At 28.7% G+C, this 17,699-nt stretch overlaps 4 protein-coding genes across 5 annotated transcripts; 1 reads left to right on the top strand and 3 right to left on the bottom strand.

Annotated features, from left to right (window-relative positions):
* Nucleotides 1-1,504: 1,504 nt before the first annotated feature.
* Nucleotides 1,505-3,440, top strand: LOC107164306 (voltage-dependent anion-selective channel-like). The gene is made up of 7 exons (XM_015512070.2): nt 1,505-1,666; nt 1,899-2,122; nt 2,363-2,480; nt 2,544-2,662; nt 2,737-2,845; nt 2,905-3,113; nt 3,178-3,440. Exons 2-7 carry the CDS (start codon nt 1,924-1,926, stop codon nt 3,267-3,269), a joined length of 846 nt encoding a protein of 281 aa, XP_015367556.1. The 5' UTR covers nt 1,505-1,666; nt 1,899-1,923; the 3' UTR covers nt 3,270-3,440.
* Nucleotides 3,360-5,570, bottom strand: CSN4 (COP9 signalosome subunit 4). Its single transcript, XM_015512069.2, has 9 exons — nt 5,315-5,570; nt 5,173-5,252; nt 4,958-5,079; nt 4,764-4,900; nt 4,589-4,703; nt 4,331-4,520; nt 3,897-4,067; nt 3,640-3,840; nt 3,360-3,574 (listed from the first exon to the last, which is right to left on the bottom strand). The coding sequence occupies exons 1-9, from the start codon at nt 5,395-5,397 to the stop codon at nt 3,435-3,437; spliced, it is 1,239 nt and encodes a 412-aa protein (XP_015367555.1). The 5' UTR covers nt 5,398-5,570; the 3' UTR covers nt 3,360-3,434.
* Nucleotides 5,571-8,659: 3,089 nt separating this feature from the next.
* Nucleotides 8,660-13,655, bottom strand: Adck1 (aarF domain containing kinase 1). Of its 2 annotated transcripts, XM_015512064.2 has the most exons (11): nt 13,502-13,652; nt 12,846-12,971; nt 12,675-12,764; nt 12,403-12,606; nt 11,543-11,704; nt 9,980-10,138; nt 9,732-9,832; nt 9,483-9,645; nt 9,217-9,414; nt 9,014-9,156; nt 8,660-8,943 (listed from the first exon to the last, which is right to left on the bottom strand). In XM_015512064.2, the coding sequence occupies exons 1-11, from the start codon at nt 13,502-13,504 to the stop codon at nt 8,775-8,777; spliced, it is 1,518 nt and encodes a 505-aa protein (XP_015367550.1). In that variant the 5' UTR covers nt 13,505-13,652; the 3' UTR covers nt 8,660-8,774. The 2 variants fall into 2 exon arrangements, with proteins under 2 accessions (XP_015367550.1, XP_089083628.1); XM_089227502.1 differs by lacking the exon at nt 9,980-10,138 and having other exon boundaries at nt 13,502-13,655.
* Nucleotides 13,656-15,673: 2,018 nt separating this feature from the next.
* On the bottom strand, nt 15,674-17,045 carry LOC149056027 (uncharacterized). The gene is given in 5 exon segments (XM_089227501.1): nt 15,674-15,856; nt 15,858-15,955; nt 16,008-16,226; nt 16,363-16,560; nt 16,649-17,045. Coding segments are annotated over 5 exon segments (1,095 nt in total).
* Nucleotides 17,046-17,699: the final 654 nt, after the last annotated feature.

Below are 17,699 nucleotides of genomic sequence, written 5' to 3'. Positions count from 1 at the left end.
AAAATATTGTTATTGTTAATGTTAAGATTTTAACAGTGTAAAATTATATGTTTTGATATTTCCAAATGCTAATCATCACTTCAACAAGACGCGTCGTGATAACTCGCGAGACATGATGATGTGCAAGAGCAAATCCGTATAGGTATTACCTACAAACTTATATGAGTTATAAACCAATCATTTAAATTTTAAATAAAATTAAAATATTTTTAAAAATATGAATAACCTGCAACTTCTAATATTTTTTATTTTAGTTGAAATTTTGTATTTTACCGATAGGTAACATAAATACCTGACAAAAAAAAATTGATACTACCTAGTTAAACGTATAACACAAATTATAATGATAATGATATTAATAACAAATAAAACAGTAACGTATTTATGGGGGGTACAAGGGTAAATTTGCCCCCCTCCAACATGGACCATACCTATGTATATATTTATAACTACTGTAATAAATTAGTAACTAATAACTGCATATGATTGAATTGGTTATAATAAAGCTATTTTTAAAGAAAGTTTATACTTTTAAACTGTGATACCTAATTTATTTGTTTTTGAAGTGTATTTGTATGGTTACATATTTTATGTATTTTTGTGCCCCTTCGGCCCCTCCCTATTACGTATTTATAACTACCTACGCCTCTGGATAGTGAATTCTTAAAAATAAAATTTTGATAAGTTACGTTTAAATTTAATTTACCTACACCAATAAATATTTTAAAAAAAAGAAAATGTATTATTATTTTTATCCTGTGATGATATTATTTCATCGACTATCTGGAATATTAGCCGCTATCTAGCGGTAAATTAATAATAAAAATAATAACTACGCGCCTACCCACCCCCACCCATAAACCAATTTTGTTGAATTTTTTACTAAACAATTTTTTTTTAAGCTTGACTACTTTTGTTTTTTAAATATTTATTATTTTCAATCACAACATTTGCTTTGATAGTTTAATACATGTTTCTCATACATCAAAATAAACAATTTTAGATGAATTATATATCTGTGAACCTAGTTGAAGCCTCGAGATCTATAACGGATTTTTTATGTAATACATAATAAATAATAATATGTATCATGAATTTAATCGGTAATAATTAAAGTAGATAAGTAGAATCAACAATTTAGTGAATTCAGCTTGGCTATTAAGATAAAATTATGTGTTGTCAGGTTCGGTACCATAAGCAAATTATAAGACACTATATAGTGCCCTATAACAACTAGTTGTCAAATATTGAATCTTTTTCTTCCATGAACAAAAAATTTTCAATATTATTCTGAATTTCCGTCCAATTTCAATCGAATTTTACTCAAATACAAATTATGAAGAACTAATAAATGTTGACCATATTGTTATTTAATAGTTATTTTTAAAAATATTTCCAACACTTTTGGTTCAAGAAATATTTAGACCGTTTTGGACAAACGTTTTTTTCATCTTTTTTTTCGCCAATCTTATCACGTGACACGGTGACGCCTGCACTGCAGTGGCTCCGGGCTGGTATCATCGAAACTTCATCTCCATTCTCCGGACTCGGCGAAATCCTATTCTTTTCATTTTACCTCTGCTTGTGCACACCACCTCAGACCTCAAATCTAAACTCGCAGTTTTTGGTGTTCTATCCATTTTTGGACTTTCTTGTGTATTCAAAGGTAAGTCATAACTCAGATCTTCGTCAAAATGGAATTTTTCAGCTCAACTGTCGCCTGACCCTTAAGGGTTATTGCCCGATTGCCGGTAGCGTGATTTAGTGTCTTCGAAATGACATTCCCCCGCACACTTCCGCCATCGTGTATTTGACAACCGCGTTAACGCTGCTTGGAGAAATTGTATTCATTTTTTTATTGTGAAAATATAATTTTATTTTCATCTCATTTCTTTCAGAGCTCCACTAAAAATATCTATAAAAATGGCTCCTCCTTCATACAGTGATCTTGGCAAAGCCGCACGTGACGTATTCAACACTGGTTATGTATTTGATGTACTCAAGTTAGACTTGAAGACCAATCAAAACGTGGAAATCAAGGCTGGTGGTACACAACATTTAGTGTCGGGTGCCGTAAACGCCAATTTGGAAACCAAATATGTGATTAACAAGTCTAAATACTGTGAGTCATTCCCAATTAAAGGTCATTTAGTTTTTTCATATTTCCCCTTATCTTGTTAGTCAAACAATGTAAATTGATTTAGATGAATATGCAAATTGAAGTAATCAGTATACTTAAATACTTAATGTTAAGTACTTATTATTAAGTACTCTGTACTTAATTACTACCAACCTAATTAATTGATCACATTAAAATCTCTACAATTTGTGTTCAATTTTTAATACATTTTTATTTGTTAAGTATTTACATTGGTTGAGAAATGGAACACGAATGATGTTATGACTACTGAAGCTTCTATAAGTGGCTTGTTACCTGGTGTCAAACTTACTACTGATGGTACATTCGACCGCAAGAAACAGTAAGTTAAAATAAAGTTAAATTCAATCAAATTTAATTTGTCTATAATTTTAATTTTCCTAAGATCTAAGGCTGTGAGAGTGAAGTCTGAATACAAAAATGACTATGTTTCACTCAACTTGGACACTGAATTTAAGGCACTGAAACCTGTTATTAATGCCTCTGCTGTAGTTGCTTACAATGGTATATAAATTCTACTTAATATATTTAAATACTAATTATATATAACTAATTAATTTATTGTTTTGTTTTTTTAGGATGGTTGGGAGGTTTCAATGTTAAATATAATACCAACGACAAATCATTACAGTCTAACAATCTTGCTCTCAGCTATGTAGCTAAACAATTTGTGTTTACCACTACTGTGTAAGTTGAATAACTATAAATTGAACTATTTTTATTATTAATTATTTAATGTTCTACAGAAATGATAACAAGTTGTTTGGTGGCTCAGTTTTCCAAAAATTATCTGATAAATTAGATTTGGGTTTGCAAGTTTCTTGGTCATCTGAAAACAACGATTCTTCACTTGCTGTTGGTTCCCAATACCAACTGAACAATGATGTCAAGTTACGAGCCAAGATCAATAACAAGAGTCAGTTGTGCCTAGGTTCTGGCATTAAAGTCAAAGATGGTGTGTTCCCAAAATTTGTCATAACACAAATAATAAAATAATAATTAACATTATTTTATTTTAGGTGTTACATTGACATTGGCCACCTTATTGGAATGCCGTCAGTTCAACCAGGGAGGTCACAAATTTGGTATTGGCTTGGAACTTGCTTTGTAAGCAATATTTACATGCCAAACTTATTATACGTTATGTAGACAAAATGTATTGTCAGTAAACGTAGGATTATTAAACATAATCATAAGAGTATTTTTACTACATTAAAATTCAGTGTATTTGTTTAAAATTAATTAGGAAAAATATAATTTATATCAGTTTCTCTCGTTATAATGTCATTTGATCATCTAAATGTTTATTCATCCATTCACGCACTTTTGGATCTGCAGACATAAGTTCAATTATATGATTGACATGATAGCACAAAGCTTCAATTTTTTTATCCCAAGTTGGCAGTAATTTTTGAGCTATAAAAAAATCCATGTACATATACGAACTATAGAACGTGGGTCTAAACAAATATATTACTTACATTTAAAGTGGACGTAAGATTCTACTTGATCAATCGAACCTTCCATACGTCCTTCAGATATCATTTGTCCTGCGATTTTCTCTGCTTTAATTGGTTCAATGCCCAATAAACGGCCAAGTTCCACAATCTTCATATTTTTATAAAGTTTACTTGCTGATAACAAGTTGTGTTCTATAATAGCTCGATTCAATATAGTTGAACCTATAATATTAAAAATAGTAATATGATTTTATAGTGTCATTGCAATTAATGATTACCATCGACTGTTTTTGCCTTCTGATGTGGTTGTAACATTGCATCTAATTGAGCGATTTCATTGGGTCGAATAATGCGATCTAAATACATTTTTTCGAGGATTGAGAATTCTGGCAGACTTTGACATCTCTCATCTTTAAATAATGTTGCCAGCATTCTACTGCGTTGTTGGCCTACAAAAATCAGTAAAAAAAAAATAAAATTATTTTATCATCTTACATAATATGTGGGGCACAGTAAAAATTAGTTGAAATTAAGACCAAATATAAATGTTTTTACTTAAATTCTTAATTTTCCCTTAAAAATATTGATCAAAAAAAATATATATAAGCTTTATTAACACTCATCCTATTGTGATGAATCAATTTATGCTTTGTTCCACACATAAGAGACTGAGGATATAATTTGGAACAATAAGTGATTCATAATGACTTACCAGCAGATGCTAATACTGTACAAATAAGAGCGTTTTTTAAAGCAGCCATACGCTCTTCTTCTGATATAATCGACCTATATGACAATTCATTATACCTTTGAGCTGCTTCAATAAACTTGCGACGGTAGTCCAAAACTCTTGCGTAACATACTTTATAACATATCTGTAGTTTCTCATTTTTAGATTCAGTCTAAACGATAAGCAATTAAAAATAATTCTTTTCTTTTAAGTAACTAACTAAAGGTCGTTTAATATTACTTGTAGTAGTGAAGCCCTGTTGATGTAAGACTCTGCTAACATTGGATCATCATCCTCTAAATATAGCCGTGCAATTTTCATATAAGTTTCCAATTTATAATCAACAGTATATTTCCTATAAGTTATAAGTTCTTAGTTGCATTGTTATTACAAAAAAAATCACATTAATGAATACTTTTGTCCTGTTTCAAGCGGTATACCAACAAGTACTGATGCAGCTTCTTTCCAATTGTTTTCTCTTTCATAAATTGATGCTAAATGTTGACGAACATTAGCAACTTGCTCTTCAAAAGAAATTACTCTTGGTTGAATCTATAAAAAAAAAATAATTTATTGATTATACAACAGACTGTATCTAAATATTCTTACTTTTTCTAGAGTGAAATGAGCCAATAATTTAGACTGTCCATCGGGCAAATCAGGTAAGAGTTGTGTACTAACATCAGATAATATTTGACGAGATATTACCAAACTGACATTTTCGTTGACAACTAATCATATGAAAAATATATTGATTTAATTGAATATAATTTATAACTAAAATACTAGTGCAATATATAAAAGCATGTCAAACAACTACTTACTAGCTTCAACAAATACTTTTAATGCCTCAATGATATTGTCGCCAGTGTTCGATAAAACGTTGTTTAATAAACTTCTATATCTATAACAATTTAATGTTATTGATTAACATTATTAGTTTCTGAAATATCTAATTAAACTTACTTATCGACTTGATCTTTATGAGATGTTTGAGCGTTAGCCAAGTGACTGAGATGTTGGCGGATTTGAGCTATTGTAAGAGACATTTTTTAGACTGAGTTATGACTTTTAAATTTAAAAAATTAAAGTAGTTTGTACTGTCGTGGGTTACGAGTTAATAGAATAATAATAAAAAAACATATTAATAATAAACAAGTAATTTTAAATTATGACACAACTCAATTCGTAGATTAGAATTTATTTCTGAGCACGGCTTCACTATCAGCAATATTCGTGATTCTGAGATTCTACTCAAATCTTGGAATAATCAATGTTGTTATAACCACTTTTTGGATCATGGTTTTAGATTAAACATAAACACTGTATACTTCGTCTGCCGAGACTCCGAGAGCGGTAACCAAAATACGAATAGCTCTTAACAGGAAAAATTGTTTGTAGAATCCATGACGTCATAACCCTTGAAACTATGATAACAGTGATAACGAAAATATTATCAATACCCATTTAGTTTTTCAACTGAAAATTTAAATTTTCTTATAAGTTTATTAAGTTTATTTCATTATTTTTTCAAATAGTATTAATTATGATAATTTTTATTATTCTCTTTTCCCTATTTCTCTATATTTTTCACACAAATAACACATCTTCGTAAAATTATTAATAACTTTGTTGTGCTCTGAATCTAAAACATAAATTAATCAATTAAGTTATCTTAATGTAGTTTAGTATTAAATAGTTATGAGTTTAACAAGTTTACACCACAAAAACATTAATTACAAAATACATAAGCATTGTCAATTTTCATTATTACTGAGGGAAATAAGACAATATAAGAATAATAAAAGCAATTTAATAATATTACAACAAATGAAATACAAATTTAAATTATTGTTTATTTTAAAGGTATGAATGATCAAATGTTGGTGTATTGCTGATATCTAATGTTTCTTCACTAAATGCTTTAACAATTCTCTCATGTTTTTTTTTTTTAATAAAACGTGCTTGAGGTTCAATTTTTCTCTTTTTATTATCATGTGTTTTCTTAAAATCTGTATCTTAAGATATTTTATTAATTACTTTGTCAAACTGCTTAATAATGTATTCTTGATCGACTTTGTTTAACCTTGTTTGATTCCATAAACCTTATTATGATTTCAAGTTTATCTTTGATTTCTTGATCTTTTGAATTTGAATATCCAAAGTATAGTCAAAGAGCTCCAGAAAATGGTGGTTTTAATGTTGAAATAAATGGTAAGAAAATTTATAATCACTTGGGTAGTGACGTATAACCCAGTGCTTTCATGTATATTCGGTGCTCATATTAATTTGGATTACTGTGACTGTAAAATCTATAAAATACATTTGTAAAAATATTACAAAAGGAAGTGATCAAGCAGCATTTGGTTTTGAAAACGATAATGATGAAGTCAAACTTTATGAAAATAATCAATATACCAACAGCTCTGAGGCTGTATAGAGAATTCTGGCTTTTCCTATCCATGAAATTTCCAACAGTCTTCCATCTTTCTGTGCATTTAGAAAACGGCCAGTGTGTATATTTCAACCCTAATGACTCCAATCGTTTAACAAACATGATTAACAATCCACTAAAAACTACTCTTTTACCATTTTATGACTTATGTAGAGCAGATGATTTTGCAAAAACCCTTTTTTATGTTGATGTTCCCTCTTACTATGTATGGAAAAATTACCATTAAACCTAACAAGAGTAGAGACCTGTGCGATATTTCCAAACAGAGTAATATAGCAAAAGTTCTAAAAGACTAAGTTAATAATTTGAGATGAATGCACAATGGCCCACAAGAGTGGCTTTGAAGCTCTTAATAGAACATTAAAAGATATAAGAGGATATGATTTTATGGGTGGAGTCACTGTGCTGCTAACAGGAGATTTTTAGCAAACATTACCCGTTATATCTAGGGTATAAGCACAGATTAGGTATATATTATATTATATAATCTGTGGTATAAGCTTCGTATTTGTGGCCACACATCCAGAAAGTTGCACTTCATAAAATATGAGGGTCCATTTGAAAGGTGACACATCTGCTGGGATTTTCGGTGAGATGTTACTTAAAATAGGAGACAAATTTCCCTTCATTGGAAGGTGATATCACTATTCCCTCAAATTTGAGTACAGTAGTTAGCTCTTATCAGAACTAACTTACAGAATTTACCCAGATACAATAAATATCAAGATGAAACCCATCAAATGGTTATGCCTTGTGCAAGCGAACCATCTTAACTCCAAACTCCAAAGTATGATAAGGCAGCTGAAATCAATGAAATTCTAGTAAAGGCTGTTGAATATAAATCTTTTGATTCAGTGATCCATTTGGTCCATGCTGTCCATTACCATTTTGAATTTCTTAATACTCGGAATTCTTCTGGTTTTCCATCACATAAACTTATCTTTAAAATTGGAGCACCTATAATGTTTCTAAGAAATCTTAACCCAACTGATAAAATAAAAGTAATAGTAGATAACACAAAAAACTTTACATGGGTGAACGGAGTTATTCATCTAGAATTATATATTTATAATGATGGTGGTGAATCATGATAGGCATTTCCCACTAATCTAATTAATTATTAATCAATAAACATACACAATATACTTATTACTGAAAAAAATACCAAGCATGATCAATGCCCACCCCTATTTTCTGTTTGAATAATGAATTTATTCATATTTTAATTATTGGAATTTTTAAATATTTAAATATACATATCTACCCTTAACTACATTGGAAATATGAACATTATTTACAAATACTGCAGAGTTTTTTTGTATAAGAGTACTCTTGGGCATTTTTTTTTAACAAAGACACGAATAATAGTTAATCAAATTAGTTTTTTGAAAAATATTGACGTTTTTAAATCCATTGGATGATCTGAACAATAGTTAAATACTAACATCTTTTGAATTATTTTTATTTTTGTTTATTATGAACAACAAACAATTTAGGGCTGGATCTGTTTAAGTATAAATTCTATCCATACAGCAATGTCCATAGAAAATATAAGGTTATCAAACACATTGTAGCAGCATAACAGTTATCCTTTGAGAAGTCCCTACTTTTACTTATAGTATGTTTATGTATGCTTGATACCTCACAAAGTGCACAAATTAATTACAATAATAGTACATTGTAAGAGAATAAAATGATGGTTGCATCAACCACAGATGAGAGGTACATGGTACATGCCATGACTTACCAATCTTTAAATCATATAAATCAATAGTCTTTACTGTAAAATATTATACTAAAAAAATTGTATAATATACCATCGTAAATTAAATCAATGACAAAATGAGAACACATCCTTTTCAAAATATATTAACATAATTTTATATGAAAATAAAATAGTTAAGATACAACTTTAATATTTATGAAAAAATACTTTTACTAATTAACTGAAGAGCCAGTAATTATTAAAGCTTAAGCTGTATCTATAATGCTGAGCCAAAAAAAAAATAGTTTAGCTCTTATAAGTAACCATTGTTTTCTGAGTTGAATACTTAAGTTGTTCCAAAATGAACTTTTGTATAATGGTTTATCATATATAGTATTTATGCAGCTTACAGCCATTGGCCGTAAAGATGTCAACCTGTATAAACAACAATATAAAATTATATTTTACATTATTTATAGTTTTATAAATAAATAAAATAATTTACTTTGAGAGAGTTCCCAAAGTTGTATCAATACCACGTATAAGATCATTAGTTTTAAGTAATAACAAAATTTGAGGATTTACAGTTTGCAGAATATATAAAGTTTCAGTCAACACTAATGGAATTCCACTTTGAAATTTTTCTTTCTGCAAGATAAAAATGAACCAATGTTATTTTTTTTCAAACTTCTATAATTGTTAAATTACTTCGGCTTCAGTCAATTTCTTAGTAGCAATACCATCTTGAACAGAATCCCAAGTTCGTCCAGCTACCATACATACAAGTAGACCATACATTTCAGCTACTCCTAGTTTGGTACAGTATTTTTTCATTCCATTATGATTATTGTCCAATATACTCATCCATAATTTAGCATATGTACGTCGAAAGCTATCAGATAATGTCTACAATAAATAGTTAATTAAAAAAAAAATAACAGGTACACATTTAATTACTTAAATTCAACACTTACGGCATAAAGTCCATGGTCTAAAAGTATTAAATTCAACTGGCCATTTTCATCTTTGTTTACCAACAAATTACCAGGATGAGGATCACTATGTACAAATCCATTTTTGAATATCATTTCACTATATAAGCTTCCTAATTTGTCAGATATTTCATCCACTTTCAATCTAAATTTATGTGATTATGTATTTCAATTATTTTATAAATAACTAATTAAATTTTAATGCAGTTATGTACACGGTTAAATACTTACTTATTCCGATTAATGTAATCAAGATCATTAATTTGTCCACCTTCAAAAAATTCCAAGGTTAAAACTCTGGAAGAACTATACTCGTCATATATTTTGGGTATCTAGAAATTAACAAAAAAAAAATTATATTTTAATATTATTTTTAAAATAATTTTGGATGGGTTATTTAATATATTTAGATTAGGTTACAGTTTGTAGTATAGGTTACATAAATGTGGAATTGAATACACTCGCTTATAAAAAAATACCTTTAGCCACTTCAAGTGTTTGAACATTGATCTAATAGTTTCAGTGTTCTGTGCTTCAATAGTAAAATCTAATTCTTTTGGTATATTCTGTTTTGTTTGATTCACAAGCCATTGAAATTTGAAATCAGGAAAAATGTAAGAACCGATGTTCACTAAAGTCTACAATAATGTAATTTACATTGTTACTTATTTAAAACATGATCTTATGATGGATATATTAACATAATATTTTAGGAATAATATTTGTATCAATAGATTTGTCTCCAAATCATCTGCGTTTGGCAATGAGCAACTGAATAAGCATACCTAGGGGGGTTAGTGGTTAGTCTTGAAGAAGTTAATAAATCAGTTCTCGGCACAGTATAATATTTCCCTGCAATAACAACTAATAAGTACCATATAGCTAGTGCAAGTACATATGCACTGCCAGAAAAATCATAATAAATACATAATATTATCAACACTTCTCCCCCACCGGTGACCAACAATGCCATGATATATTTTTTATATATAGTTACAGAACTTTCAAATAAAAATATTTAATATTAACATATTGTTGTTTACAATAATATTGATAGAAGTACAAAGACAATAATTAATAACTAATATTTCTTAGTTAGACCTGAATAAAAAATACTAAAAAAATGTTCCTAAAAATCCTTAAAATATGTCAACATTTTAACAATATGCTTTTTGTAATAATTATTAAACATAAGTAATAACTGAAGTCTGAAATAAAAAGTTAAGCTTTAACCTTGAACAATACATAGAACCTTAACTTTATACATTGAATATGTATGCTGTAATGCATTTAAGACTAAGTGGTTTTATAATAAATATAGCAAAATAGTACCAGCTGAATATTCAAATAAAATTATTATATTGTGCTCTTCTATATCCAACACTGAAAGATGATTGTGTTGTGTAGAATCCCTAAACAGCCAGCAAATCAAACAAGGAGAGTCCAAAGTTAAATTTTTAAATTTTGCTGGTTTTGTGGTAAATATTTCCTGTCCACAGTAACGGATTTAGCGGTTTAGTGCTAATAGACTTAACCACTATGGTGTCCCCAAGTAGGGTTTGTTAAAAGGTAAAACTGATTCTTTTGAGCTTATTTTGTAAATCTATTTTAAATACCTAAGTATTTAACCCATTTTAATGCTGCTTGTTACAATTTTATGTTCAATAAGTTAACACTAATTATTTAGCGAATGAGTCGCTGAAAAGACTGATGACAAATGCCAATGTTGATCCAGATTTTAAAATTAAGTTTTTCGTTTATGATTAATCTAATAACTAAGTTTCAAAATTCATATTTTATCAATGTTCATTTAGTTACTAATAAATAAGGCACTATATTGTTAATTTAATTAAAGACAAATTGTTCATACTTATGTTCAAAAAGGCCTAGTTTGTTAAAATAAAATACAAATTTAAAAATTATAAGTATTTGTGGCAGTGCAAAATAGTAAGTATCCATAACTTTTGTAATAATGTTTTTATTCTTAAGTATGCAAAATAAATTTGCCACTTATTTATATTGCCAACACATAAGTAGGTTACCTCAATTGTAGCAATATCTATTTTGGCATCTCCTCGAACATATGAGTGCTGCACTTTAATAGCAACATTTTTACCTGTTGATCGTAATTTTGCTTTATGTACTTGAGCCAATGATGCTGCACCCAGTGGTTTTGGATCTATTTCACTGAATAATTGATCAACCTTTAATTATAAATAACATCAACTAGTTAACACTATATATTTTATCTATACATTAAATATATACTATATAGTACATACTATATTACAATGTTTCAAACTTAGGGATCTATTTGAGGTTGTAAATAATTTTGAATAGGTCATCAAATAATTTCAATTCCAATTTTTCATTTAAGAACAATTTTGTTCTGAAGATTTGTGAGAACAGAATATAATTATTATTCCTAAGAAAATAATTTTAAACAATAACAAAATGTAATAAATTATAATACTCAATGGTTTTAACTCATAACTCTAACCTACAAAAATTTAAGATATATATATTGTTATTTTTTTTCATACACCAAACCTACAATTGATACATAAAATCAAATTTTAATATATATTTTAACAGCAAGTTTAAAAAAAGCGAAAAATGTTTATACAATGATTAAATAATAAGGATTTATTCCTAATAACTTTAATAAAAATTATAATTTTCATAAAAATGCATAATAAAAACAAAATTTTTTAATACGAAACAACCCTCCTAAATTCAAATCTCTTATTTTGTGTAACGGACTGCTGATAGAATTTATTACAATTATCATATTATTATTACAATGAATGTAAAGGTAAAAAAACAATGCTGTATCATAATACATGTACATAGTATTATAAAATGTGCAAACACAAACATATTAAACAATACTTATCCTTACATCTTGTTTAAGTTCCTCTTTGATTATTTTGTAAATTTCTTTTAAGGGTGTAATGGGAGCTTGACTGTGCAAAACCTTTAATGTGTCTGTGTATTCTTTAGGGAAAAGATTTTCTAATGCCCCAATGTGTTGTCCAATCTTAATATAAACACCTTTGTTTGTGCGACATAGATCTAGCAACAATTCAGCAGCTTTCTTATGAGACTAGACAAAATGTATAAATTATTACAAATACTATAATAAAACAAAAATTAAATAAGAATTAAATATACTTTTGATCTTATATCTTGATAATTTGGTAAGGATTTGTCAACTGATGGTGCATACAAAGTAGTCTTGTAATGATACATCATATGTAACCCCTATAAAAAATGAATTTGGTTATGCAATTTAATGATTTATACATTTGTGTTCATAAATTACTGATAAAAATTAAGACTTACAGTAGTGGCGGCTCGACTAAATCGAACGATACCGACTGAATCAATATTAAAATCATTGTCATAAAAAGAGTAAGCTGTTGCTGCAGTACCACTCAGAATACCTAATCCAATTGCTCTACCTAACATCTTAACAAAGAATCACGCAAAACTGACATTAATTTAACTTTTCTGAAAACATCTTAATCAACTTATATTACATAACTATAAACTTATTAACTGAGATCGGTCATAAATAATAATTTAATTGGTAAGGATTAAAAAATACAACTTATCAGAGAAACGTTCCTAATGATTAATGACTTATTTGGATAACATATTTAAATATTATCACAGAATAGATTAAATTTAATATATTCTGTGATATAATATCTGTGACCACGGTCTTAGAAGATTCTAAAGATCTTCTAGATCTACTAGATCCTCAAAACAGTCAAAACCGTGTCTGTGACCGTACTAATTCTTATTTCTTAATATTTATATGGTTATATATTATCATGGTTTATTCGATAACGCGCAACACACACTTATTGACACTTCAATACTAAAATATAATAATATAGAGTGTGTGACGTAAAACGAGCTATTGACACTATTGTGACTACAATATCACTATAATACAGTTATTCAACATCAACAGAAAAAAGCATAATAATCACCATGACGTTATATTTTAATCGCAGGTAAACGACGCGGGAAATAGGATTTGTGCAAACTTTTAGACATAGGGCCAGTAAGTTGTTAAGTTGTACCTAACCTAACCGTGCAAATTCGGCCGATTAAACTCCGGTTAACTTTAATCAGAGAATATGGTACAATTACTAGCCTATAGACATATTAATATGTCTATGCTTTTATCGATGGGAATCTAGAATTAAGTCATTAAGATGTATCATAATTCGTGGTTGGCACATAGGCCTTATACTAGGTATATATTTATATATATAAGTACAAGGTCAACGGGTTGGCACGAGTCTTCTTTTTGTTCTTATCAGGTTCACTGTTATCAGTTATTATCAAGGTCGGGAAAACTGTTCTTTTCAATATTATACCACAGAATAGATACAATTATACTTCGTGAATTATATTATACTTCCTCTTTCCTGTAAATAACAGTTCTGGGTTCGAGTCTTATGCTTTATTTTTCGTTTTATACGGATCCACGTGTAACAAACTCAAAAATATTGTCCCGATTTATACAGTCCTGAGTGATATTTTCCTAATTTATATCGTTTCTGAAAAATACGATTCCACGTTATTATTTTCCTCAGTTAATTCTGTTTAGCAAAATATCATTCCTTTATTTTACTATTATTTTGAAATATCTTTTCCCAACAAGAAATCTAGTCTGAATAATTATTTTCCTGAAAAGTACGGTTCCATTTTATGAATATTTTCCTCATTTATATGTACTCCCAATCGAGTCTTATGTTTTTAAGTTATATATTAATATTTGGACTTTGGTGTTATAGGTAAAATAACCGACCTCATAGGTAAATCATAATAATTCAATTGTTCAATTGTTCAACTCGTACTCCGCTTCTTCTGCGATCTTCAATATACCACCCTCAAGAACAGGATAAACTATATATATATATGTTACGGTAAATGATGTCAAATGGAAATTAACGTTATTCGCCGGTTATTAACGTTATTTACCAAATACACAGGTAATTATCGTTATAAATCGGATAATCACGTTAATGACCAAATACACAGGTAATTGTTGTTATAGACCAAATATGCGGGTAAAACACGATTGCGTACGTTCGTTATCGGCGATACCTTTTTAAGCAACACGATTCCGTACGATTTTACCTGTGCACGATTGCGTACGAAGTTTTAAGCGTTGTTGCCAATTTTCATACCGGTATACAGAGCCCCCACAAGTACAGGGGCCCGAATACTTTAAGGGCCGGTGGGCCCGTTGAATTTTATTTGTAATTTTTGAAATTTTAGTAGAAATACTTATTTTATATTAATTAATATTGTAAAATAACATTTTATGAAATATATATATTATATAGTCATTTAATATTTAACCATTGATTAAGCTGAGCTCAAAGCCCGCAAAATAAAATTTTAACTTAAAAAAAGTATATTAAATATAAATTAAAATATAGGTACTTGTTTTTTCTTTTTTAATTTAGATATAAAAAAATAGAATAGACATTATTAACGTTGGATTGTTTATGAACGAAATAAAAATCATTTTTTTAATTTTTAGTGCTTTTTTTAGATTTTTGACTTGTTTGGACTTTTAACTGTTTCTGAATTAAAATCGGTCTTATTTTATGAAATAATATTTTTTTATCAATCGAATTATTAAGTAAGTTGTAAATGTATAGATTAAGTAAATAGAACGATTACGTTGATACAACGTACTTTTTTCACATATTTTTTTATTTATTTACGATAATTTTACTAAAATAATAATTGACGATTTATTTATTTATTAATTACTTTATATTATTAAGTTAATCTCATTTTATTTATTATTTTTTTATGTATTATTATAGAACTGTAAATGCATTCGATATTTATTATATTATTATTACATATTATATTATATTATTATTTATTTTATATACGACGGAATTGGTAAATTTGACAACGTTGCATACAATTTCATACGCAATCGTGTTTATTTTATTTTTTCTGAAAGGTACTTTTAACCCATCTACAAACATACGAAATCGTGTTGCCAAAAAGGCCAAACGTAAGCAATCGTGTTCTACCCAAATATGCACATGAATCTCAAATACCTACTACAATTTGAAAAATGATGTACCTAGGTATTTTTAGAAAAAGAAAAAATGCATTACTATTTTTTATTTGTTTTTACAATTTGTACTCCCATGACATTTATTATTACATAATTTTTCAGTCCCACGGCAGGCACAACGCTTATTATTGCAACCAGTCTTGCAATGGCAACGCTGGTACCCTTGAGGGCCCGCAACCGAACTATTACTAGCTGCTTCCCTCAGTGTCAATTGTCTATCACCTCACACCTGCTAATTTTATCACAAGGTCCATGTCTAATAGATTTTCTTCGCAAGCAGCTATTTCTTGACGAGTGTAATTGTATTTAAGAAAACCATGTTCCGTACCTATAAAATTTTTAATTTTAATAATATATTTTTTCATTAAGAATTAACTTACAGAGTTTGTATAAGTCATGTTCAACTTGGGTGACAACTGCCAGTATATTTCGCGGAGAACCACGAGCTCTATCAACGTCCGGTATAGTTACACGTACAGTTGTGCCTATTTCAAGCTGAGGAAACTTTTCTTTAGAATGTTTCATCATTTTCTCTCCTTGTTTTTCTAAATTTTTTTTTGAATTTTTACGTGCAATACAAATATTTTCTTGACGATCATCTAAAAAATATTTAAAATAATTTAATAAATTATAAAAATAATTTTTAAATATTTATATTTTAGTTTTATTTGTGTTATATTTAGAATTCGGAAATTTATTGTTAAATAATTAAAAAATATTTAAGTACCAAACTACCAAGTTTCGAATTCTTTTCTGCGATTTCTATGATTTCATTTCCGATTTCGTCTTCTTCGGTGATTGGTTCATTGGTTATTTTTTCTAAATCTTCTTCCGTAATTACTTTTTTTATTTCATCGTTTGGAAGATTAAGCGACATTAAACCAATACTAGCCGTGCAGCCAAACATCGCTTCATATGGCGTTCTACCTATGCCTAATATGTAAATAATAAACATTAAAAAAAAAACAATTTTTATTAACTATTAATAAAAATAAGTAAAATGTTAATACTTTAATAGTACCTGAATGAAAAGCTCTATTTTTTTTAAACTGAATAAATCTTAATCCCGATGGCCAATCGGAACTATTATTATCACGCATCCAAGCAGCTAGAATTTCTTGGACGTCTCTATTGGCTCGTTCAACTGACCCTTGACTTTGACTATGTCTTGGCTTTCCGTGAACGACTTTGACTTCATTCCACATCATATGAAGTTCATTAATTACCGAATTAACGAATTCTCTCCCGTTATCGGATTGGAATATTGCAGGTGCCCCAAATAACGTATAAATATCGATAAGATTGTAAGCGATTTCTTCAGCGCGTTTTGATTTTAAGGGTTTCAATATTACGTACTTAGTCAGATGATCCTGGTAATTCATTATGAAACGATAGTCATTATAATGTTGAGATTGCATGTCTATAAGGTCAATCTGTGCCCGTGAGTTGAAAGTTGACTCTAAAATTGGTTTGGATACTGATCCTCTTCTTGGGTGCACTGCTTTTTTCTGACATTGAACACATAATTTTAAATAAACCATAACTGTTTCGTTTGTTATATTGCAATATTTATTTTTCAGTTCTGCCATCATACGATTTCGTCCTCCATGGCCGATGGCAGAATATGTTTCGTGAAGAATATCAAACAGTTCTTCAATTTTAACGTAATAACGTTATTTATAATAAATCTAATATAATGCATTAAATATAAAGAACGTGATACAACTGATACAAGTGTACATATATCTTAACGTTATAGGTAAACACTTGATAATATAATGGAATGCATATATATGATAAAATTAATACTATAATAACATTTTATTTGGCATTTATAGCCGACTGCCCAACTCACATAACTACAGATGAACAAAGTGATGCAGCGTAATGAATGAAATGGATTCATAATTCATATGAATATATTAATTTGATCTCAGTTGACTAGTTAAAGGTTGATCCGATAATGCACTGACAGTATATGTGTGACCCTAATCTAAATAATGCACGATGACACATGTATCCGATGTATGCATAGGTAATATGGAAGTGCGGGTATTTCATATATAATACTT

The sequence above is a fragment of the Diuraphis noxia genome, unplaced genomic scaffold (assembly GCF_037042655.1).
Source record: "Diuraphis noxia isolate RWA-SAM2 unplaced genomic scaffold, SU_Dnox_SAM2 contig0004, whole genome shotgun sequence".
NCBI classification, from domain to species: Eukaryota; Metazoa; Arthropoda; class Insecta; order Hemiptera; family Aphididae; genus Diuraphis; species Diuraphis noxia.
Note: the sequence above shows the minus strand (reverse complement) of the source record. Positions and strands in the feature narration are given on the sequence as shown.

Excerpts from the sequence above, each read along its gene's own strand:
- LOC107164306 (XM_015512070.2), top strand. The coding sequence starts at position 1,924 with ATGGCTCCTCCTTCATACAGTGATCTTGGCAAAGCCGCACGTGACGTA. Across the intron at positions 2,846-2,904 it reads TTTGTGTTTACCACTACTGT|AAATGATAACAAGTTGTTTG; the intron begins GTAAGTTGAATA and ends AATGTTCTACAG. Across the intron at positions 3,114-3,177 it reads TGGCATTAAAGTCAAAGATG|GTGTTACATTGACATTGGCC; the intron begins GTGTGTTCCCAA and ends ATTTTATTTTAG.
- CSN4 (XM_015512069.2), bottom strand. The coding sequence starts at position 5,397 with ATGTCTCTTACAATAGCTCAAATCCGCCAACATCTCAGTCACTTGGCT. Across the intron at positions 5,080-5,172 it reads AAAAGTATTTGTTGAAGCTA|TTGTCAACGAAAATGTCAGT; the intron begins GTAAGTAGTTGT and ends TCATATGATTAG. Across the intron at positions 4,704-4,763 it reads CCGCTTGAAACAGGACAAAA|GAAATATACTGTTGATTATA; the intron begins GTATTCATTAAT and ends TATAACTTATAG.
- Adck1 (XM_015512064.2), bottom strand. Across the intron at positions 10,139-11,542 it reads TAGATATTGCTACAATTGAG|ACTTTAGTGAACATCGGTTC; the intron begins GTAACCTACTTA and ends ACATTATTGTAG. Across the intron at positions 9,415-9,482 it reads TAGACCATGGACTTTATGCC|ACATTATCTGATAGCTTTCG; the intron begins GTAAGTGTTGAA and ends TATTTATTGTAG.